At 41.2% G+C, this 23,894-nt stretch overlaps 3 protein-coding genes across 4 annotated transcripts in view; 2 read left to right on the top strand and 1 right to left on the bottom strand.

Annotated features, from left to right (window-relative positions):
- tecpr2 (tectonin beta-propeller repeat containing 2) overlaps positions 1–6,531 on the top strand; it is a 33,727-nt gene extending 27,196 nt beyond the window's left edge. For both annotated transcript variants that reach the window (XM_024412836.2, XM_024412835.2), the window contains exons 17-20: positions 582–730; positions 3,436–3,577; positions 3,810–3,959; positions 4,480–6,531. In XM_024412836.2, coding sequence (XP_024268604.1) covers positions 582–730; positions 3,436–3,577; positions 3,810–3,959; positions 4,480–4,631 — 593 coding nt within the window. In that variant the 3' untranslated portion in view covers positions 4,632–6,531. The remainder of the gene's footprint in view (positions 1–581; positions 731–3,435; positions 3,578–3,809; positions 3,960–4,479) is intronic.
- A 474-nt stretch (positions 6,532–7,005) lies between these two features.
- Positions 7,006–8,538, bottom strand: ankrd9 (ankyrin repeat domain 9). The gene has a single exon (XM_024412837.1). The coding sequence runs from the start codon at positions 8,160–8,162 to the stop codon at positions 7,290–7,292; it is 873 nt and encodes a 290-aa protein (XP_024268605.1). The 5' UTR covers positions 8,163–8,538; the 3' UTR covers positions 7,006–7,289.
- Positions 8,539–12,632: 4,094 nt separating this feature from the next.
- On the top strand, positions 12,633–23,312 carry rcor1 (REST corepressor 1). The gene is made up of 12 exons (XM_024412890.2): positions 12,633–13,492; positions 13,594–13,653; positions 14,375–14,455; positions 17,586–17,800; positions 18,000–18,118; positions 18,303–18,381; positions 18,463–18,516; positions 18,639–18,845; positions 19,044–19,121; positions 20,105–20,162; positions 20,356–20,603; positions 21,191–23,312. The coding sequence occupies exons 1-12, from the start codon at positions 13,345–13,347 to the stop codon at positions 21,230–21,232; spliced, it is 1,389 nt and encodes a 462-aa protein (XP_024268658.1). The 5' UTR covers positions 12,633–13,344; the 3' UTR covers positions 21,233–23,312.
- The last annotated feature ends 582 nt before the right edge of the window (positions 23,313–23,894 follow it).

Below are 23,894 nucleotides of genomic sequence, written 5' to 3'. Positions count from 1 at the left end.
TTTTCAAGTGGACGTATATGTATGCAGTCTTTATTAGAATAGAATAGATTGACTTCATTTTTCCCTGAGCGAACTTGCTATTGTGTCATTTGGATTAGATAATAAACACAACAGCACAAGAAACCGATGACAGATATACAAATAATACAAAGTCATTAACATAAAGTCAAGAATATTGCAGGCGAATGGGATTGCACTATTTGGAGGTCATTGTTTGTTTAGAGGTCAGCCAGCCCAATAGTCAGATTATATAATGTGTGAGATTACTGTGACGTAATAGTGTTTTGTCACATGGGCCTCTAGTGTGCTGTGTTATATTGTGCCGCACAAAGCAATATCAATGGCTGTGGTTTCTGTTTTTCTTACTGAACAATAGTAAGAGAAAGTCGTACATACATATACTCCCAGTTAAAATGTGCCTATTATCATAGTCTGTTACAATATTATGTAAAAGATCTCTGTTATTATTAGGCCTATATGTCTGAACCAATGTTCCTGCACAATCGTTTCTTCAGTGTCATGAAGAAAGACTTCACAGACGCTGAAGAACTGACATTGGTTTGGTTTGCTTTGTCTTGCAGGTCAGGTAAGGCTGATCAGCATATCATGTGGCAGTCAGAATGTGTGGGCGTGTGATGGCTATGGGATGGTCTATTTCCGCGTGGGCACGCAACCCCTCAACCCCAGCATGATGCTTCCTGCCTGGATCTGCATTGAACCACCAGAGCAGGTAAATCCACACACTGCATCTGCTTAGATTATGAATACCATTTGATTGATACAGTGATAGTTGCTTATACGGTGGAGTCCGAAATTATTGACACCCTTGATAAAGATGCGCAAAATGGCTGTATAAAATAAGGAATTAAAATACTGAGCTATATTGTATGCTCCAAAAAATTGGGAAATTATATTATTTTATACAAATACAATTGCTAAGAGAAAGCTATATATATATATATATATACACTGCTCAAAAAAATAAAGGGAACACTTAAACAACACAATGTAACTCCAAGTCAATCACACTTCTGTGAAATCAAACTGTCCACTTAGGAAGCAACACTGATTGACAATAGATTTCACATGCTGTTGTGCAAATGGAATAGACAACAGGTGGAAATTATAGGCAATTAGCAAGACACCCCCAATAAAGGAGTGGTTCTGCAGGTGGTGACCACAGACCACTTCTCAGTTCCTATGCTTCCTGGCTGATGTTTTGGTCACTTTTGAATGCTGGCGGTGCTTTCACTCTAGTGGTAGCATGAGACGGAGTCTACAACACACAAGTGGCTCAGGTAGTGCAGCTCATCCAGGATGGCACATCAATGCGAGCTGTGGCAAGAAGGTTTGCTGTGTCTGTCAGCGTAGTGTCCAGAGCATGGAGGCGCTACCAGGAGACAGGCCAGTACATCAGGAGACGTGGAGGAGGCCGTAGGAGGGCAACAACCCAGCAGCAGGACCGCTACCTCCGCCTTTGTGCCAGAGCCCTGCAAAATGACCTCCAGCAGGCTACAAATGTGCAAATGTGTCTGCTCAAACGGTCAGAAACAGACTCCATGAGGGTGGAATGAGGGCCCGACGTCCACAGGTGGGGGTTGTGCTTACAGCCCAACACCGTGCAGGACGTTTTTCATTTGCCAGAGAACACCAAGATTGGCAAATTCGCCACTGGCGCCCTGTGCTCTTCACAGATGAAAGCAGGTTCACACTGAGCACGTGACAGACGTGACAGTCTGGAGATGCCGTGGAGAACGTTCTGCTGCCTGCAACATCCTCCAGCATGACCGGTTTGGCGGAGGGTCAGTTATGGTGTGGGGTGCCATTTCTTTGGGGGGCCGCACAGCCCTCCATGTGCTCACCAGAGGTAGCCTGACTGCCATTAGGTACCGAGATGAGATCCTCAGACCCCTTGTGAGACCATATGCTGGTGCGGTTGGCCCTGGGTTCCTCCTAATGCAAGACAATGCTAGACCTCATGTGGCTGGAGTGAGTCAGCAGTTCCTGCAAGAGGAAGGCATTGATGCTATGGACTGGCCCGCCCGTTCCCCAGACCTGAATCCAATTGAGCACATCTGGGACATCATGTCTCGCTCCATCCACCAACGCCATGTTGCACCACAGACTGTCCAGGAGTTGGCGGGTGCTTTAATCCAGGTCTGTGAGGAGATCCCTCTTGAGACCATCCGCCACCTCACCAGGAGCATGCCCAGGCGTTGTAGGGAGGTCATACAGGCACGTGGAGGCCACACACACTACTGAGCCTCATTTTGACTTGTTTTAAGGACATTACATCAAAGTTGGATCAGCCTGTAGTGTGGTTTTCCACTTTAATTTTGAGTGTGACTCCAAATCCAGACCTCCATGGGTTGATAAATTTGATTTCCATTGATAATTCTTGTGTGATTTTGTTGTCAGCACATTCAACTATGTAAAGAAAAAAGTATTTAATAAGAATATTTCATTCATTCAGATCTAGGATGTGTTATTTTAGTGTTCCCTTTATTTTTTTGAGCAGTGTATATATTTTTGACAAGTAATACTTTTTTTCTCAACGGTAGGGGTTATAATTATTGGACACCCCTGTTTTCAATACCTCACCTTGCGAGGATAACGGCACTGAACCTTTTCTAAAAGGTTTTATGAGTTGGAGAACACTTTGGGAGGGATCTTAGACCATTCCTCCATACAGAATATTTTCAGATCCTTGATATCCTTCGTCTGCACTTATGGACTGCCCTCTTCAATTCAATCCACAGGTTTTCAATGGGTTTAATTTCCGGCGACTGAGATGGACATTGTAAAATGTTGGTTTTGTGGCCATTTAACCATTTCATTGTGGATTTTGATGTGTGCTTGGGGTTATTGTCTTGCTGGAAGATCCACTTGCAGCCAAGTTTTAGCCTCCTCGCAGAGGCAAACAGGTTTTTGGCTAAAATGTCCTGGTACTGGGTAAAGTTCATGATGCCGTTGACCATAACTAGGGCCCCAGGACCAGTGGAAGCAATATAGCCCCATAACATCAAAGATCCACCCCCATATTTTACAGTAGGCATGGGGCTCTTTTCTGCTTATGTATTCTCATTTCGACGCCAAACACACAACTGGTGTGTGTGACTAAACAGCTCTATTAATATGTCATCTGACCATAGCACTGGTTCGAATCCAAGTGCCAATGCCGTTTAGCAAACTCCAGATGTTCACATTTGTTGGATGACATAAAATAAAGCTCTTTGGCCACGCACACCAGTGGTGCGTTTGGCATCAAAATGAGAATGTACGAGGGGGAAAAAAACATACCTACTGTACAATATGGTGGTGGATCTCAGTTATGGGGCTATTTTGCCTCCGCTGGTCCTGGGGCCCTTGTTCAGCCCATTATATTTCGAGTTGTGCTGTGTTGTTCACATCGTCATGGTTTCCTGCTCCCATCAGCCAGTAGGAGTGCACTTGATAAGGATCCACACCAGTCCCAACGACCGCATGCTGTGGGCCATGGACAACAGAGGGAACGTACATGTCCGCACAGGAATCACAGACGAGATGCCTGTCGGCACAGACTGGGAACACATTCCAGGTAAATGACCTGAGGATTTGACCGTCAATCAGACACCCAATGATATCACACCTTTTGTTCCCTATCCCTACACCTGTCATCCATTTTCGATTTTTACCCAGTGCGTCATTGTCTCTTTGTTTAAGTTAGACAACCACCTTTCCATAAGCGGAAGATCAGACACCCATTCATAAAACCTTCGTCCAAAGACGAGACAATCAACTTCAGTGTTCTATATCCAATGTGTTCCCAGGCCTTCAGGCCAGTCAGCTGGTGCTGAGTGTGAAGACAGTTTGGGTGCGTTGCCCCAACGGGGAGGTGGCGAGGCGCTACGGTATCACTGACAAGAACCCAGCAGGGGACTACTGGAAGAAGATACCAGGCCTGCTCAACTGGCTAACAGGTGAGTGATGAGACAAAGAGAGAGACAGAGAGAGAGAGAGAGTGTTCCAGTTGTGGAACAACACATTTCAAGTTTTAATGTAAAATGCACAAGTACAGTGAAATGCCTTTCTTGCTAGCTCTAACCCCAACAATACAATAATCAATAACAAGGTAGAACAAGATATACAAATAAAAAATAAGAATAACATGATACAGTAAGAACACAACTGTGTTCTAGTACAGTAGCAACAACAAAGTGTTGGCTTCCGCTCATTCCTACATATCTTGGTCCACAATTCAAGCATGTTTTGTACACAGGTCAGGGGCTTACTGTAGCTTAGAGTTAATACACTCTCAGGCATTGTAAATGTTTGGCTTGCTGTTCCTTTGTGCATGTTTGAGATCGACTCCACAGCCAGAATCACTGATCTACAAATCACCTTGCGTCCCAAATAAGTCCTCATTAAGTGATCAAGATTAGCGATTCTGCTCCTTGCTTTGCTCAATCTGATCCCTCCAACCCGCTGATTGTCCCACAGTGACACCCATGGACGAACTGTGGGCTGTGAGTTTGTCTGGAGGTCTGAGTCACCGGCTCACCAAGACCATGGTGCACACCGTTGTCAAGTGCCACGTCAACACAGGCTCCCTGAGCGGAGAGGACCTGGAGGAGGAGTGGGAGGTCATCTAAAGAAGACAGAATTTGCATTATATTCCCTATACAGTGTACTACTTTTGACTAGGAACCACAGGGTGCATAGGGCTCTTGTCAAAAGTAGTGCACAATGTAGGGAATAGGGTGCCATTTGCCATGTCTCTTCCCAACTGAAACAACCACTAGTATTATTCTCTTTCACTACTGAAATGGGCTGCATTTCATTTATTAGTCTGTACTTTACTTACTGTGTATTTTTTATGTTAACCTCCTATGTACGTAATATCTAAGATTTTATGGCAACTGCTATATGGTTATGAATCAGAACTGAGTGCACAATGGCTCTGTAGACAGACAGGACGGGATGATTTTGTGTTACCAAGGGAATGGGGTGTGTCGCCCAGCCCTCCTTATGCTGTTTTCAAGCATTATTAAGTGTCCGACCAGTGTTTACGTTTAACCTAACCCAACTAATCCCTATTGAATTTGAATTAATTAATGTATTGATATATTAGTTATTTTATTAGTTATTTTTATCTGATGACATTGTAGGAAGGCGATTTTGTTATATTTATTCATTTTAGTTAGTCTGCACTTTAGTTGTAAGTGAGAAGGTAACCCCACTCAAGTACACAGCACTAGTCTAGACTTACTGCCCTGAGACAGTTTATTTTTGTTTTCTTAGGAAACACCCTCTCCCAAAGGAACTTACTGTAGCTCTGGTGTTATTTTTTACACATTGATCAATTCCGTTGAATACTGTATTTACCACAGCACACTCAAGAGCCTTCCAATAGGGTACCTTCGATTAAAGACTTCAAACTGTTAGACCTTTAGTCCAGTTTAACCATTGTCACCCAACTCAATGCCACAGGAGTTAGATAGGGCCATGGTCTGTGAAATGATGTTTGTATATTGTTTTAAAGGGAACTACGACTGTAGTAGGAAGGAGATCCGTTATTTATTGTTATTTTTACTGTATATAATAACACAGTTGTAACATGTGAATGTAAGTACTTGAATGGAGAAATTGATTACGTTAGTCACCTTGCAAGGGTACCTTAATTTCATCTCTGTAGGTGCTTACTGTGCACAGATTGATTGATTGCTTCCTTTTTTACTGTGGAATGGTGTGTGCTCACTAAAGAAGGGATATTACTTTGCAGGATTTTGAGCTGGGAGATTTCTAACATGTATTTTGTATCACTACCAGAAAGGGAAACTAACCAATTAATTTATCCAGTCTTATACAGCTACTGTATAAATATGGGAATCATGCATTTAATGGTTGACAGATACTTTAATCAAACATATTAACAACAGCTAAACAGCTTTGGAAATATAACTCAATCACTGACTAGTACATCTCATAGCTTTGTGAATAAGTTGGTTGTGTTTGTGAAAAGCTATAAGTGTGGCTTAACTAGTACTGTATTACAATGCTGAATTATCTAGCTATAATATTAACATATAGAAACCAGGGTTACACATTGACATTAGGCATACTACATGGTATCATAATGCTGCTTCTGAATACTGTACTCTACATCAGTGCTACTTAGTCATTAGGGGCTTGCCAGTTCAATTCACTTTGACAAAGAGTGCATCCCAAATGGCAACCTATTATTCCCTATGTAGTGCACTACTCTATTGTTTCAACAGTGGGGGATCCTTAATAAAAAAGTAGTAAATACTTTTGACCAGAGCCCGCACCCTGGTCAGAAGTAGTGCACTTTGTAGGGGAATAGGGTGTCATTTGAGATGTAAAGAAAATCTGATGGGTCATCAAATGACCAATGTTTTGGAATATACTGGACAAGTTGAAGTACTGTAGCCCCTCTGTGCGTCTTTCATGGGATGCACAGTACTGTAAGTCCACTGTATGAATCCATGCCTCTCCTCAATATGACTTCCTTAATAAAGGTGTTTACAGTTATTGACTCTACGTGATGATACTGTATGACGACCATAAAGCAGCGTTTCTCAACTCTATAGGACTGCACATTTTTTGCTCTAGCCCAGCACTAACACAGTGCTGAGCTGGAACAAAAATGTGGGAGCTGGAGTTGAGAATGTTCTCCTTCTGACCACGAGCCAAGCATTTGTCAGACAAAACAAAACCATGAATGTGTGTAAAGAGCTCATTCAAACCATTGTGCCATTTTATGGGTGGGTGATACCATGATGTAAAACATATGTTCATGCTGCCATATAGTTTTGGACCTATTCTATAGTTTATTCTGTAATTCTGTAACTACATTGTTGTTCCATTGCCTGTGTACTAACTGTGTAATTACTGTAGTAGTAACATTGTATTAACATGTTCTCTGCACCCCTTCAGCCCACAACCTCCAGATAATGGCCCTATAGGTGAAGCACATTATAGATAAAAGAAAACAACAGGTTCATATATTTTATAGACAATAATAGTATTTTATTTACACATTGCAACATTAACACCATTAAATTCACTCTTGAGTGTCAAATATGACAACTCAACATTTATTCTAAAGTGCATTGTTTTTAAACATCAAAATGTAAAGAACATTTTGAGTTGCTATTTACAAAGCCACATGCTGCATTTAATTCACTTTTATTGACACTGTTGTCAAAGTGTTCACACCATAGCCAAAAATAACTATTTGATTCCAGAAGTCAGTACAGTAGTTTAATCTGAGAGGTCTGAGAGAATGTTTAACTGGCATACTGGTGTAGTCTGAAGTCCAGTGGTTTCAGAAAGTCTGGCAGAGGGTCCAGCTGTTCAACAGGTATGGACTGGGTCAACTTCTGCATAGCCTGAACAAAGAGAGATGGGGGAGATAGTCCTGATAGCCACTGGAACGCCTGCTCTCCAATAAGACCCTGCCACAGCCCTGGATTCTTCTCCAACTTTCCCTTCATTTGAAAATGGAATTTTGGCATGAAGAGAATGAGATAACCAAGGCAGACGTGCTTCCGGCGCATGTCAGGCTCACCCCGGCGTATCTGATTTAAGAGGCAGTCCAAAGGGGTGTTCCCATCTCGATCTGTGACATAAGGACATGCACCGTGTCCTAGTAACAGAATCAAACACTCAGGGCGAACCAGTTCGCACGCGAGATGCAATGCGCCTTTGCCTCCCTCCACGTGAAAACATCCACGACTGTTAATGTAGCTCACGCGCTCGCTATTGGAGAAGTCTTTCAGAGAGTCCAGAATCATTTTCAGGATAGTAATACGGTTATAGCGGACAGCTACTGTGAGATGTGGTGTTGTAGATGCTTGGCAGCAGCAGAAGCTTCGACTGGGCATCTCCAGTGCGCCGACAGAGTATCTGTTGAGCAGGTATCTGGCGTATTGTTGATGATCGTGCACAAGTGCATACAGAAAAGCCTCGGATGGAGTAAAAGTGCACGCCCGCCCGTCATCTTCCCAGTGAAACACCTCCATTGTCCGCATGTCCTCGAGTACCCATACTGGTAGCAGGTCCCGCACTGCTTGGTAGAAGGCAAAGGAGGTTCTTTGGCACTGTTTCTCGGATTTATAATCCGCCCGGTTGTCAAACACACCCGCTAGATCGTAAGGCATGGTCACTTTGTTCTGCAGATACGTTTAATTTCGGAATATACCTTTTTTTGCAAGGTATAAGCACCTCTGTGCCAGGTTTGTTTACATCAAGACAGGATGTCAACAGAAGTGATTTTTTTAGAAGACAAAAATAATCAATAGCTGAATTTAGAAAAGTTGCATGACACACTGGAAAATGTGTTTTCAAAATAAGAAATAAAAGCCGATAGCAAATCGTTTAGAGCTCTTCGGTCTCGCTGCTCTCTGAGTCTGTGTTCAGTAGCAAGGACCCTGCCTGAGTCTGTTCAGCACCGCTATTCTTGATTTGCTTCAAACCCCTTTTCGAACTCCATCGGCAGTTTATATATCCTTGCTGGTGGCGAACCGTAGTGGAACTCCCTTCACGACTGCCCTCGTTGGCCGCTGACTGCGTCAACAAATATCCCCATTGGCTGATGACGACTTCGAAGTGAGATTAAATGTGACGTCAGTTCAAGTGTCCCTAATTTTTCCATATTTGTTGTGTGTCATGTGAGTGATTTGTTTGGGAGACGCGCTATCGCCCCCCTATCGAGTGTCCCCACTGCATACAGTACATTCAGAACAGTCCGGTGTAGAGGATGCATGTTGGGTTGTGGGTCGCCAGTGCAAGTTATATAATTGCGCGTCTGGTGCAACGTGCTGCTACCAACACCCCCCATTGCTAAATTCTGACAGACATGTCTGTTTTACGCGTTATAACTGTTTCTCGTTTGGGTTGTAATGTCTCATCAGGATTAGGCTAAACCTATCAAGTGTAAAATCTATTTTAAGGATAGAATAAAAACGTATATTTACACCACATTACAATGGTCAAGCAACTATAGGCATTTGAAAAGCGGTGACATATGCATTGCAAAAACACTAACTTTAACATTAAAATGTAACCTCAAATTATGAAACAGTTTGTGAGTTCATGCAAAGTCAAATCTAGGCTATTGGTTTTAGTAGCTTCAGTATAGGACAGACCATAATCGGCTTTTAGATAGTCGACCACGCCATCTGTTTGGTGAATACGTGTCATTACATGTCATGCATAACCTTGAATTGACAAAGTAGCCTATCTTCACCACTCATTTTCAAATGTACAGCAAACAGTATGTCCCCACATCATGATCAAATCTGATGTATTGAAATTATTTCTTATGAGCCATGAAGTGGAAATGCAATGTGAAATGGGTATAGAAGTGGGAATTCAATGTAAAATGGTTAGGAATCTGCTAATTAAAAATGTCTAGTTAGGAAAGACAGACTGGTATCAATAAAACACTTTGGGGAAAGTGACATCCTGGCATGGAGTTGCATGGACTTATTCATATCCTCATTGAGCATGGTTGTGAGTAATAGCAATTGAGAGAAGCATGATCCAGCTGCAGGTGGCACTCTCATGTCCCAGTGACTATGATGCAAACAGACACGGTGATGTTTCACAGTCATAAACCCCAACCCTAACCCTGCGTTATGGCCTGGGTAATCTGTGTAGCCTATGTCATGAGAAATAGATGATCACAAAAGATAATATTTAGATTTAGTGTATATCAACATGACGTGAGCATGCCTGCTGCAGCTAGATAGGTAGGATGGGACTATACTGTATAAAATAGGCCACTTTACAGTTCAAAAGAAGCATGATGGATGAGTCTTTTTGATTAAATGAATGTTAAGTGAAGAATGAAATCCATCACAATCTGTAACAACCACATCTCTGTGGGAACGACATTGGAAAAAGGAATAATAGTCTTGTATCTTATTCATGTATCTGCACAGATACGGTGCCTTCCAGATGTATTTTGCCAGTGTAGTAAAAAGACCAGATACATTAACATCAGGCAATAGTAGCCTATAGAAAGTATTCCCAATGCCTATGGGGGGACCCCCCCGATTTAGCAAGAAATGAGTCTAGCTCAAGTGCAATTTTTTGGAGGTATGATCTTTGAGCCTCTGTAAGCTTCGCACTCATCGTTATTCATTCATTCATGATTATCCTTAATCATGGTAGCATCCACATTTAATGTAGAGGTGTTCAGAAACATCTTCTATTCCTATTTACAATAAAAGTACCTCAAAAGACACAATACATTGTTCACCATTCAGTTCATATTGGCCAAAACAAACCGAAACACAACCAAAACAAACTGCAAATGCATCCAGAAAGTTTGTAGAGTCACAAGCTTGATTTAATCATTGTGTGCTAGGCATATGGAACCAAATAATATACTTTTGACTACTTTAATACAACCTCAGGAGGCTGAATAAATGTGGCTTGTCACCTGAAACCCTCAAACTTTTACAGATGCACAATTGAGAGCATCTTGTCAGGCTGTATCACCACCTGGTATGGCAACTGCACCGCTGACAACTGCAGGGTAGTCTACCGGGGGCAAACTAACTGCCCCCCAGGACACCTACAGAACCAGATGTTACAGGAAGGCCAAAAAGACCATCAAGGACAACAACCAGGAGCTGCTGCCTGTTCACCCCGCTACCATCCAGAAGGCGAGGTCAGTACAGGTGGATCGAAGCTGGGACCGAGAGACTGAAAAACAGCTCCTATCTCAAGGCCATCAGACAGTTTGCCATCACTAACACAGAGAGGCTGCTGCATACATACAGACATGAAATCTTTGGCCACTTTAACAACTGGATCACTAGTCACTTTATTAATGCCACTTTAATGATGATGTTTACATATCTTGCATTACTCATCCCATATGTAAATACTGCTTTTATACCATCTCTTGCCTATGCCGCTCAGTCATTGCTCTTCCATATATTTATATGTACATATTCTTATTCCATCCCTTTACTTAGATTTGTCTGTATTAGGTAGTTGTTGTGGAATTGTTAGATTACTTGTTGATATTACTGCACTGTCAGAACTAGTAGCACAAGCATTTCGCTACACCCGCAATAACATCTGCTAACCATGTGTATTTGACTGATAAAATTGGTTTTGATTTATAAGTGAATTTGTCCAAATAGGGGGGACTAGCAGTGGTGGAAAAAGTATTCAATCGTCATACTTGAGTAAAAGTAAAGATACCTTAATAGAAAATGACTTAAATAAAAGTGAAAGTCACCCAGTAAAATACTACTTGAGTAAGTCTAAAAGTATTTGGTTTTAAATATACTTAAGTGTCAAAAGTAAATGGAATTGCTAAAATGTACTTAAGTATTAAAAATTAGAAGTATAAATAATTTCAAGTTCATTATATTAAGCAAACCAGTGTTTTACCATTCCAGTGTTTTACTTGCTATATTGTATTTACTTTGCCACCATGGCCTTTTTTGCCTTTACCTCCCTTCTCACCTCATTTGCTCACATTGTATATAGACTTGTTTATACTGTATTATTGACTGTATGTTTGTTTTACTCCATGTGTAACTCTGTGTCGTTGTATCTGTCGAACTGCTTTGCTTTATCTTGGCCAGGTCGCAATTGTAAATGAGAACTTGTTCTCAACTTGCCTACCTGGTTAAATAAAGGTAAAATAAAATAAAAAATAAAGATGGCACAATTTTCTTTTTTTCTTTTTTATTGATGGATAGCCAGGGGCACACTCCAACACAGACATAATTTACAAACAAAGCATTTGTGTTTAGTGAGTCTGTCAGATGTTCTCTTGATGAGGGATGTTCTCTTGATAAGTGTGTGAATTGAACCATTTTCCTGTCAACATGTAATGAGTACTTTTGGGTGTCAGGGAAAATGTATGGAGTAAAAAGTACATTATTTTCTTTAGAAATGTAGTAAAGTAAAAGTTGCCAAAAATATAAATAGTAAAGTAAAGTACAGATACCCAAAAAAAACTACTTAAGTAGAACTTTAAAGTAGTTTTACTTAAGTACTTTACACCACTGGGGACTAGATACATAAAGTTCCTTTAGTTCTAAAACAGGTATGTATGAAAATACATTCAAATAAAAGGGGACATTCTGTACTGTCGTCTCATATGAAACATTTCAAAATCTAACTGCTGCAGTGGAGACAAATTCAAATGTTTTAGCTTCACTCCAAATAAATACAGGGAGGAGTTTATATAGCCTCTAGCCTCCTCATTTTCAAGGAGCCCAGAAGTAGCTTGATTGTGACAGTGCGAATGCAAGGCACTGCTCCCTTATACGGCTTCTAAGGTTGGGGGCTTCTAAGGTTGGAGAACACGACCCTGAGGTTAGGCCATGGGGGCACATATTTGGGATATTCTGATAGGCCTATGTATAATTTGTACATGGTCCCTGACATATAAAGAAAATATAAATTAAATGCAGTCCATATGATTTGAGGAATGTGTCCATTGTTGAATTAGATTATTTTAATTCACCTTTTTGAATGTAAATTAATTCCATGAATTGGCTGTAGAACGTAGGAAAACTTATTTTGTTTAATTGCATAAGTTCCTATCTACCAAATTAATTAATTAATTGTAGCCTCTAGTTTCCAGGCAAGAAGAGAGTTGGTCCACTCATCATTATTAGCTTGAGGGAGGCCTCTTCAGGGCAAGCCTTGAAAAATTCAGTTCCATCTGATGCAGCCAGGCACTTTATCAAGACCCCGTGGAGTGTCAACTAGCAACCGACCCACCTGGCAAGATTCTCGACACCTAGCTAGTAACGATTGTAATGGACAAAAGTAGCCAGCTAACTAGTCAAAAATCTGTAGAATATCGTCGACAAATGCGTGTGTTAAAGCCACGTAGCTCTAGCTATGCTAATTGATTTCATAAATCAAGCTAGCTAGCTAGTTGCTACCGCAACTTTTATCCAAGTAGCAGCGAGCTAGCAGTCAAGCATCCTCGCGAACTTGGGGTATTTTTGCTCGCTAACTGGGGTGGCTGGTTAATATTGAAAGACCCATACAACACAGTTATTTGGCCACCCGTTATATTTTTGGAGCCAGCTATCTTAACAACTTTTATAACATAGCCGTCTTAATTGAGATTGCTGGCTAGTTGAACAGTTTAATCAGTTGGTCATCGCTTCGTCTAGCTAGCCACAATAGCTTTGCTAGCCAACCTGCTAACGTTACTTTGTTCGCTAGCTAGCAAACTAGCGCCAGGCATCTAGCAAGGTGCTGCTGACTAGAGACAGACAGTAACGTTACAGTAGCTAGCTAGCCAAAATCCGAGTACTTTTGTTGCTCTTTCTCCGTTAAAAAATCCCCGCAATGATGGAAAAGAGTGGTTCGGAAATGTCAGGGAAAAGAAGGGGTAGGAATACAGTTAATAATCCTAACAAAAGTTTAGCTACGAATGGAAATAGCAACAATTCATGGGAGGAAGGAAGTTCGGGCTCCTCCAGTGATGATGAGCATGGTAGGTCAACACGACGGTGGTAGCCTCGGTCACTCTAAACTAGTTCATACACTTGTACAGTGATTTAAAAATGTTAATCCTGTGTTTTGTTATATGTTTAGGTAGTGGTGGTATGAGAGTTGGGACTCAGTATCAAGCACTCGTGCCAGACTATGATCCAGGTGAGTCATTTTACTGTTCAGACAGTCAAGAAGATGGAACAGGTTACCAGACATGATAGCCTCGAACAATTCTTGGTCGTCTATTCCACGAGCCTTGACTAAGCGGGCTACTGCTAACTACATCTTTATTATTTTGACATTCCGACTCCTGTCCACGGCTACATTGTTTCATGTTTGAACCGATTTAACTGCGGAACTATTGTCAATGTATCCAATATATTTCAGCATATAACAAATCTGAGATGAGCTAATTAAAAAGTTTGTAACAGATTTACATCTGTTATAGCTAGGCCCTAATTGTTGGTCGAACGACCATGGTTATAAACGTTTAATTAAACTATCTGGAGTGAGAATGGTGTTGATTGCTTCCCTTTAAGCAATTAATCATTATGAAATGTATTATTTGTAACATGAACTGAATAAATTGTAGTTGCTTTCACTAGCCTATTTGATTAAGCCCTGACTTCTAATGGTCCATATTATTTTCCTTTTCAATTTGGTCTCCATGCGAGAATTGATAGGCTTGTGCTGCTAATAATACATCTTGTATTTTCCAATGGAACATAACATTTCATTCTCGCTAAACTTGTATTGTTGGAAATTGGTTTCACTTTCACCAGAGTTTCACTTTCAACATAAAAGCATTTAGGATGAAGGCAATGAGTAGTTTTGAGTAATTAAGTCACTGGTCCTCATTCGATCCTTTATCCCCCCCTGACAGAAATTGCCAAGGCGGCCGAGGAGAGGGACAACCTGGGCATGCTGGTGTGGCTCCCCAGCCCGAACCTGGCTGAAGCTAAATGTGAGAGCCATTCAAGCCATTTTCCTCATTATGTACCAAATATAAACTACTTGCCCATTTTACTTTCACAAATCTTATGTTTATCTGAAGCAAAATATTTAGTTATTGTAATAGCTATGCAATAACAGAAATGGGTAGCTGAGTGTTGTGCAAGTGAGTGTTATGCCATAGTCTTTCGGATCTATATATTTACACACACACAGAGAACCAGTCAAAAGTTTGGACACACCTACTCATTCAAGGGTTTTTCTTTATTTTTACTATTTTCTACATTGTAAAATAATAGTGAAGACATCAAAACTATGAAATGGCTCATATGGAATCATGTAGTAGCCAAAAAAGTGTTAAACAAATCTAAATATATTTTACATTGAGATTCATCAAAGTAGCCACCCTTTGCTTTGATTACAGATTGGCACACTCTTGGCATTATCTCAACCATCTTCATGAGGTAGTCACCTGGAATGCATTTCAATTAACAGGTGTGTCTTGTTAAAAGTTCATTTGTGGAATTTCTTTCCTTCCTAATGCGTTTGAACCTATCAGTTGTGTTGTGACAAGGTAGGGTTGGTATACAGAAAATAACAAGTCCATATTATGGCAAGAACAGTTCAAATAAACAAAGAGAAACGACAGTCAATCATTACTTTAATTAAGACATGAAGGTCAGTCAATCCAGAAAATTTCATGACGACTGCCACATGAAAGGAAGACACAGATATACCTCTGCAGAAGGTAAGTTCATTAAGAGTTACCAGCCTCGTAAATTGCAGCCCAAATAAATGCTTCAGTTCAAGTAACAGACACATCTCAACATCAACTGTTTAGAGGAGACTTCAGCAATTTGACCATGAATTCGACCTGATTCGCACAAAGAAACCCCTACTAAAGGACACAATAAGAAAATACTTGCTTGGGCCAAGAAACATGAGTAATGGCATTAGACTGGTGGAAATCTGTCCTTTGGTTGGATGAGTCCAAATTCGAGATTTTTGGTTCCAACCGCAGTGTCTTTGAGACGCAGATAAGGTGAACGGATGATCTCTGCATGTGTGGTTCCCACCGTGGAGGTGTGGTGGTGCTTTGCTGGTGACACTGTCAGTGATTTATTTAGAGTTCAAGGCACACTTAACCAGCATGGCTACCACAGCATTCTGCAGCAATATGCCATCCGATCTGGTTTGCGCTTAGTGGGACTATTATTTGTTTTAGAACAGGACCATGACCCAACACACCTCCAGGCTGTGTAAGGGCTATTTGACCAAGAAGGAGAGTGATGGAGTGCTGCATCAGATGACCTGGCCTCCACAATCCCCCCACCTCAACCCAATTGAGATGAGTTGGAACGCAGAGTGACGGAAAAGCAGCCAACAAGTGCTCAGCATATGTGGGAACTCCTTCAAGACGGTTGGAAAAGCATGCCAGGTGAAGCTGGTTGAGAGAATGCCTTGACAGCTTTGCACACGCTTGGCAAAGGGTGGATATATTTCTCAAATATAAAATATATTTTGATTTACACTTTTGGTTACTACTTGATTTCATATGTGTTTCATATTTGACGTCTTAACTATTATTCTACAATGTAAAAATAAAGAAACCCTTGTCCAAACTTGAGACTGGTACTGTATACTTAGATACAATGCATTCTGAAAGTATTCAGACCCCTTGACTTTTTCCACATTGTTACGTTAACGCGTTATTCTAAAATAGATTGACAGCCTTGCATTCTCTCGACCAGCTACATTAGGAATGCTTTTCCAACAGTCTTGAAGGACTTCCCACATATGTTGAGCTGTTGGCTGCTTTTCCTTCACTCTGCGGTCCATCTCATCCCAAACCATGTCAATTGCGTTGAGATCGGGTGATTGTCGAGGCCAGGTCATCTGATGCAGCACTCCTTCCCTCCTTGGTCAAATAGCCCTTACACAGCCTGGAAGTGTATGTTGTCCTGTTGAAAAGCATATGATTGTCCCACTAAGCGCAAACCAGATGGGATGGCGTATTGCTGCAGAATGCTGTGGTAGCCATGCTGGTTAAGTGTACCTTGAATTCTAAATAAATCAGACGGTGTCACCAGCAAAGCACCATTACACCAGCACCTCCATGCTTCACCATGGGAACCACACATGCAGAGATCATCCGTTCACATACTCTGTGACTCACAAAGACACGGCGGTTGGAACCAAAAACCTCAAATTTGGACTCATCCGACCAAAGGACAGATTTCCACCAGTCTAATATCCATTGCTCGTGTTTCTTGGCCCAAGCAAGTGGCTTCTTCTTATTGGTGTCCTTTAGTGGTTGGTTCTTTGCAGCAATTCGACCATGAAGGCCTGATTCACGCAGTCTCCTCTGAACAGTTGATGTGTCTGTTACTTGAACTCTGTGATGCATTTATTTGTGCTGCAATTTCTGGGGATGGTAACTCGAGTGAACTTATCCTCTGCAGCAGAAGTAACTCTGGGTCTTTCCTGTGGCGGTCATGAGAGCCAGCTTCATCATAGCGCTTGATGGTTTTTGTGATTGCACTTGGAAGAAACTTTCAAAGTTCTTAATGTTCCGTATTGTCTGACCTTCATGTTTTAAAGTAATGATGGACTGTCGTTTCTCTTTGCTTATTTGAGCTGTTCTTGCCATAATATAGACTTGGTCTTTTACCAAATAGGGCTATCTTCTGTATACCACCCCTACCTTGTCACAACACAACTGATTGACTCAAACGAATTAAGAAGGAAAGAAATTACACATTCACCTTTAACAAGGCACACCTGTTCATTGAAATGCATTTTTGTTACTACATGATTCCATATGTGTCATTTCATAGTGTTGATGTCTTCCCTATTATTCTACAATGTAGAAATAAAGAAAAACCATTGAATGAGTAGGTGTGTCCACACATTTGACTGGTACTGTATGTAAAATAAGGTATTTGTTTTTATTTTTCATATATTTGTCAAATGTCTTCACCAAATTTGTCTTTTGTCATTATGGGGTATTGTGTGTAGATTGATGAAAAACATTTTATTTAATACATTTTAGAATAAGGCTGTAGCAAAATGTGGAAAAAGTCGACTGGTCTGTATACTTTTCGAATGCACTGTGTGTGTGTGTAAATATTTTTTTTGTACAGTGGATGAATACATTGCAATTGCCAAAGAGAAGCATGGGTACAACATGGAACAGGCACTGGGGATGCTCTTCTGGCACAAGCACAACATTGAGAAGTCCCTGGCAGATTTGCCCAACTTCACACCTTTCCCAGATGAGTGGACAGTGGAGGACAAGGTCCTGTTTGAACAGGGCTTCAGCTTCCACGGAAAAACGTTCCACCGTATACAGCAGATGGTGAGACTAACGCCTCCGAATTGTATCATTTTTGTTGGTTAACAGCAGACTACTCCATTGGCTAACATGGAACACACGATGACATGAGACATTGAATTCTAATTTGGGGTGTTCATTGTGTGAAGTCTCTAAAACACAAATAATGCACAAAACGGTGCTTTCGTTTGTTATTTAAAAGTTCTTCTTGTTCATGTGCTAGCTACCAGACAAGTCCATTGCTAGCTTGGTTAGATTCTACTATTCATGGAAGAAGACACGGAGCAAAACCAGTGTCATGGATCGCCACGCACGCAAGCAGAAGAGGGAACGAGAGCAGAGGTATGAAGTATTCTTTTGTTTAAAAAGCATGAACCGCATTCTCTTAACTTCCACTCCCTTTTGGAAAAACTAGTCCTGGGTGGTTTCAACCATTCCAAATTAGACAAATAAAATGTATTGGAAAGTTAGGCCAAGAATACCATAATTTGTTTTCTATGTGTTAAGTTTTTGCTTTATGTTTCAGTGAGGATGAGGCTGAGGAGACCAATGGAAATGCTCCAAGCGATGTAGAGTACGACCCAAATAAGGAGGAGAAGAAAGAGGTGGATCTGTTCAGAGGCTCTTATCAGTTTTAATAAATGTTGTTCATTGAAGCCAACTAACATGGTAATTTTGTGTTTTAGCTGGGCGCAGCACCTGAGAAACAGGAGCCAAAACCACTAGCAGTGGTACAGAAGGTAGCTTTCGAATTGCAAATATTTTCATTACCATTTCAATAGAAACCTACAACATTCATATTAAATTGACACTACTTTTGATGGTTTGGCTTTTTAACCTAAATCTATTCCTTCACGTCTAGCCGACTACTGGCGTGGCAGAGAAACTGACCCACGTCAAAAAAGAACCACAGGGTCCTCCAGGGAAGAACCTGCACCGTGCTAAGAAGAAGCCTCCTAAAGGAATGCATCTGAGCCAGGGAGACGTAGCTGCAATGTCCACCAGCACCCCCGCTGCAGTCGGTGTGCTGCGGCAAATGGACATGGAGCTGGTTGGCATCAAACGCCAGGTTAGTGCACTGTCTTAACATTAATACATTCATCTTCTGTGACCGCTTTTCCTGTCCATTGATGAGTCCATTTTGTGTTGATCATGTATTCATGTCAATGGGAGATTTGTGTGGAAATGAAGAACTAAGCCTAAGAGTGTCTTTAGGGTGACGAGTTAACCCGACCATTTTTCCTTAATGAGTTTTATCCCCTTCTAGATCCAGAGCATCAAACAGAATAACAGTGCCCTGAAAGAGAAGCTTGATGTGGGAGTAGACAACTTCAGAGTACCTGAGGTAATGCTATTGCTGACCTAAAGTTCTGACCATCTCATTTTACTATCTCCGTAGAATTAAAGGTGGATTATGCGGAAATGGCTCGTAACAGTTAGCCTAATTTCAGTTTGTGACAAAACAAGCAAGTATACTGTGGAGAACCATTGTACCATCTAAACTGCTGTGAAATATATTTTTCAGAACCAAAAATATTGTATTTTTTAGCTTTTAGCTTTTTTTGAAGCTGGTGTGCAAAAAAAAAGGTAAAAGATGCAATAACGAAACATAACGGGAAGCATAGGAATAGTGCATGCGCATAGAATATATCTACTACTGCTTAGACTTGCTTTCAATGAGTGACAGATCTATAACATACATTTGGTCAGATCGCCCAAAAATGGACATATTGCAGCTTAAATGTTACTATTGTTTTGCAAAGTGATGGGAAAACAAAGCTTTCTGAAGCATGGACGCTTTCCAGCCAAATGTCGAAAAATAGGTTGATCACCCTAGTGGTGTCTGCTGGTCAAAAGAATTTAGAGCTGCCAAATGATTATAGATTACGTCACACATGCCGTAGCGCAGAGACAGCGCTGAGATGTCTAGCAGTTGTAATGTTTTCAAATACTATGTATTTTACGTCTACATTCTTCATTATGTTTGAAATTGGGTCCCATTTCAATAGACGCTAGCGGCTCTCAAAATCCACCTACACACAACTTTCGGCAACCAGCCCTCGAAATGAAAGGCGTTTCGCTTCCTTTTTGTCTTCAACCAGTGCCAAACCAATCAGGTGGTTTGCGACAAAACAATGTTACGGATGTCGTTGATGACATGCTTCGGATAAAGTGATATGGGTATCGGCACACTGCTTTGAAGCAAACTGCTTTGTGGTTTCAATGCCTGCTCCGGTATCCATTGTTACGGTAAATGTAACATCACTAGTCTTGTAATACATTTTGACCTGTCTTGTTGCTTGTATATTTGACCATTTTATGTCTCAGGTGAACCAGAAGTTTAACACTCGCTGGACAACAGAGGAGCAACTGCTTGCTGTACAAGGTAATAGATTGCAAGTGCAACAGATGGGTTGGGATTCGAGAAAGGGTAGAAAGTGGAACCAACTGAAGTGGGGCCCATGTGAAAAGTCAGATGATAAAAAAATATCTTGAATTCTGTTTCACTGGGGGGGCCTGGCACATAACAATCTCAATTTGTTCAAAATGTATTTTCCCTCCTTTGTAACCTCTTCCAGCCATCAGAAAATATGGGCGAGACTTCCAGGCTATCTCGGATGTGATTGGCAACAAGTCTGTGGTGCAGGTGAAGAACTTCTTTGTAAACTACCGCCGACGCTTCAACTTGGATGAGGTGCTGCAGGAGTGGGAGGCCGAGCATGGGATGGAGGGAGCAGCCAAGGGAGGAGAGGAGAAAATGGACACATCACCATCTCCCACTGAGGATGGAGCCACCAACCCTGTGCTGCCAGAGGACCAAAAAGAGGTATGTGACTGTCCACTCTTTGTATTGCAAATTGTCCTCCAACGACCCATATTAAGAAGAAAGAGTGTGTAATTACAGATGTATTCTAATAACTCGAAACCCAATCTTCTAACAATCTTCTATTGTGGGTCCTGATGGAGTATGACAGTTGAACTTATTAGCTCATGAGGCATTTAAAAGTTATATTTAAGCAATTAGGCCTGAGGGGGTGTGATATATTGCCAATATACCACGGCTAAGGGCTGTTCTTAGCAACACAACGCGGAGTGCCTGGTACAGCCCTTAGCTGTGGTACAGTATATTGGCCATATACAACAAACCCCCAAGGTGCCTTATTGCTATTATAAACTGGTTACCAATGTAATTAGAGCAGTAAAAATGTTTTAGGTTTTGTCATACCTGTGGTTTACGGCCTGATATGCCACGGCTGTCAGCCAATCAGCTTTCAGGGCTCGAACCACCAATTTATAATCTTTATGAATCAATGGTTCTATATCATTATGTCTATAAGCAATTAAGGATTCCAGTCTTGAGTTTTTTTGCAGATGTATTAAGTGCAAATACTCCCCAATTTTGTCTCTTTACAGGAATCCTCACTAGTGGAAGCACAACAACCTCTAGCATCCTGAGTGGCCAGCCATTTTGGATAATTCTGTTGGCAGAACTCCTCCCTCTGAGATTTTACGTCTGTTCTGAAGAGGCGATGATGAATCTGCACAGGTTACTCCCTGTCTTTGCGGGCCTGTTCAAGAAGGTCATTCCTGTTACCTCATCCCCGATTCAAGGATGTTTTGCAGCTGCCCACCAATTAACTTACAGCACCAGTCTTCAGCCGGACTGACAGTCAAAGTAACCAGAATTATCTGACTGCACTTTATCTCATCCCAGAAAAATCTTCTGTATCAAATGTAACTTGTTTATGCATCTGGCGCCTTTTACCCTGCCTCGGTCACTCAACATTACAGATGATCCCTGTTATCCAGCCCACAATATCCCTTTGTCATCTTATCCTTCTGCAACCCTCTTTACTTTGTAAAGACTGGTTTTTGTTGTGTAGTATTTAATCACAGTAGGTCTCGGTATGAACTGACCCTGTCGACTACAATTATTTTGTATTGTGCCCAATGTGAGGAAGCTGTCTTTGTACACCAGACAGCCATAAAGAAAAACAACCCAAGGAAATACCATTACAGTGTTGGAGATGGAGAAAATGTGAGTCAGGTGATTTGCCCCCTGATACACACAGTGCAGAACAAGATGATGGCATTTCCACAGGGCCATTTCATACTGAGACCCAATGCAAGTTAATACCACACAACCAAATCTATTTATATTCTTCCTTCCAAAACTCTTGTCTGCAGCTGTTTCCTTCACCCCCTAACTAACTTTACCCCCTAATGGGTACTTGTCCCCCCATGGATTTACAAGGAACAGACTGGTGTATGAAGGCTTTAAATCCAGGAGGGGGAGTTAGCGAGACGGGTGCACAGTGTGGGAGTGAGATAGGAAATCGGAATGCAGAAATTGCCTTGCAGTATTCTACAAACTCCAATCACCATTTGGTACAAAGTAAACACTACAATCTCCCTTCCCTCTGCTTCTATACGTTACTTACACCTGAACCTCAGCCCTCCCCTACTGATATACACGCAATGTTTGTCATAAAAGGTTGCTCTTACGGAATGGATGTGCCTCCAGCATAATGCAAGTAGGATTCTGGGATCTTGAAATTGCCATATCCTTGGCATGATGAATGTTGTCCCCCCCCCCCACCGTACTGAAAAGACTGTACAGACTTATTGAAAACTGACATTACATATAGTAAGTGTAGAACTTAGAATCCCAACAGGCGCTTCCATTGAAGAAATAAAGTAGGTGTTGAATTTTAAACGGTAGTGCACTTTTGGTGTTCAGTGTTCAATATTACTCTATTTAAACTAAAGTTAACATGTTCTGGTGCATATTTATAAATAATGCATTAATTGTTTGGATGACAGGTTAAAGAGACATACAAATAATGTAAAACTTTAAATAGGAGCTGTTCATCATTTGAGGGATGTCCATTTTCAGTTGACTAGTAACCTCAGGACACACAATCATGTTAAAGAATGCTTTTCAGTTGGAAGGAGAGTTGAGTGAGAAGTTCCTTAAGTTGATGATTAGGGAGCAAGGCTACAGTAAACATGTCTCCCCCGGGCCAAATGAGATTGCTGTGACTAACATATTTCAGTTAATTACTATAGCACCCGCCTTGGGCCGATCAGTGTAATTTTGTAAATGCCGGGTATCTATGGCAAGACTCATCGTTCGCCCAAGTTTCGTCAAAATCGGACCAGTGCTGTCCGAGATATTGCGTGTGACTAACGGACAGACCGAGAGAGATCCACAGTCCCCTCCGATTTTCATCTTGGGGAACAATTTTTACATTTTAATTTAAACCTTTTTTGAGTTCTGAAGTGTTTTTATTTGTCATTTCAAACCCTGTCCCTTTCACAACAACTGGCCTATGCTATTCTACCGTTTTTACTGTACTGGTACCATGATTTAGCATACTGTTTTGAAATCTTTTTATATATTTATGAAGAAATTGTGAATGCCTGAGGTGGGGTTTTAATGAGGTTGTGTGTATTGCTGTCATTTACCATTGTGTATTCAATTTGCGCATCAATTAACTAGACAATAAATTTGAAGGATTTATAGGGACATTCACTGGATGCTCATTTGTCTTTTCCTACTATTTGTATTTAGCCTGTTCCCAGAACTGTTTTGTGCTTTTGCCAACTCTATTGCTCATTGTCAAGTCCAACATTAAGTTTGGCATAATAGCACAAACAGACAGGCACTCTTGTTCTGTCTTTCAGCACACATTTTGTCATAAATATTTCAATTGTGTGTTTTAAGCTGTTTCAATATTGTGCCTGATGTGGGGTTATGCACCATACTATAAAAGACCAACAGTGAAAACCTTGTTGATTTTGTGATGAACAGTTCAAGGAATGGGGCTCCCCAGTGGTGCAGCGGTGTAAGGCACTGCAACTGTGTTAGAGGTGTAACTACAGACCCTGGTTCGATTCCAGGCTGTATCACAACAGGCTGTGATTGGGAGTCCCATAGGGCGGCACACAATTGGCCCAGCATCGTTAGGGTTTGGCCGGTGTAGGCCGTCATCGTAAATAAGAATTTGTGCTTAACTGACTTGGTTAAATAAAGGTTATTTTTAAATAAATGCCTTTGCTGAAGAAGGATCAAGTATTGTTTCAGGACAGGAGGAGAAAATAAATGTTTTACTGA

This window comes from Oncorhynchus tshawytscha, linkage group LG11 (genome assembly GCF_018296145.1).
Source record: "Oncorhynchus tshawytscha isolate Ot180627B linkage group LG11, Otsh_v2.0, whole genome shotgun sequence".
In the NCBI taxonomy this organism is placed as follows: Eukaryota; Metazoa; Chordata; class Actinopteri; order Salmoniformes; family Salmonidae; genus Oncorhynchus; species Oncorhynchus tshawytscha.
Note: the sequence above shows the minus strand (reverse complement) of the source record. Positions and strands in the feature narration are given on the sequence as shown.

What these genes read in the sequence shown, in the direction of transcription:
- rcor1 (XM_024412890.2), top strand. Translation starts at nt 13,345, where the DNA reads ATGATGGAAAAGAGTGGTTCGGAAATGTCAGGGAAAAGAAGGGGTAGG. An exon ending in CTCCAGTGATGATGAGCATG is followed by an intron (nt 13,493 to 13,593) that starts GTAGGTCAACAC and finishes TTATATGTTTAG; the next exon opens with GTAGTGGTGGTATGAGAGTT. An exon ending in TGCCAGAGGACCAAAAAGAG is followed by an intron (nt 20,604 to 21,190) that starts GTATGTGACTGT and finishes GTCTCTTTACAG; the next exon opens with GAATCCTCACTAGTGGAAGC.
- ankrd9 (XM_024412837.1), bottom strand. Translation starts at nt 8,162, where the DNA reads ATGCCTTACGATCTAGCGGGTGTGTTTGACAACCGGGCGGATTATAAA.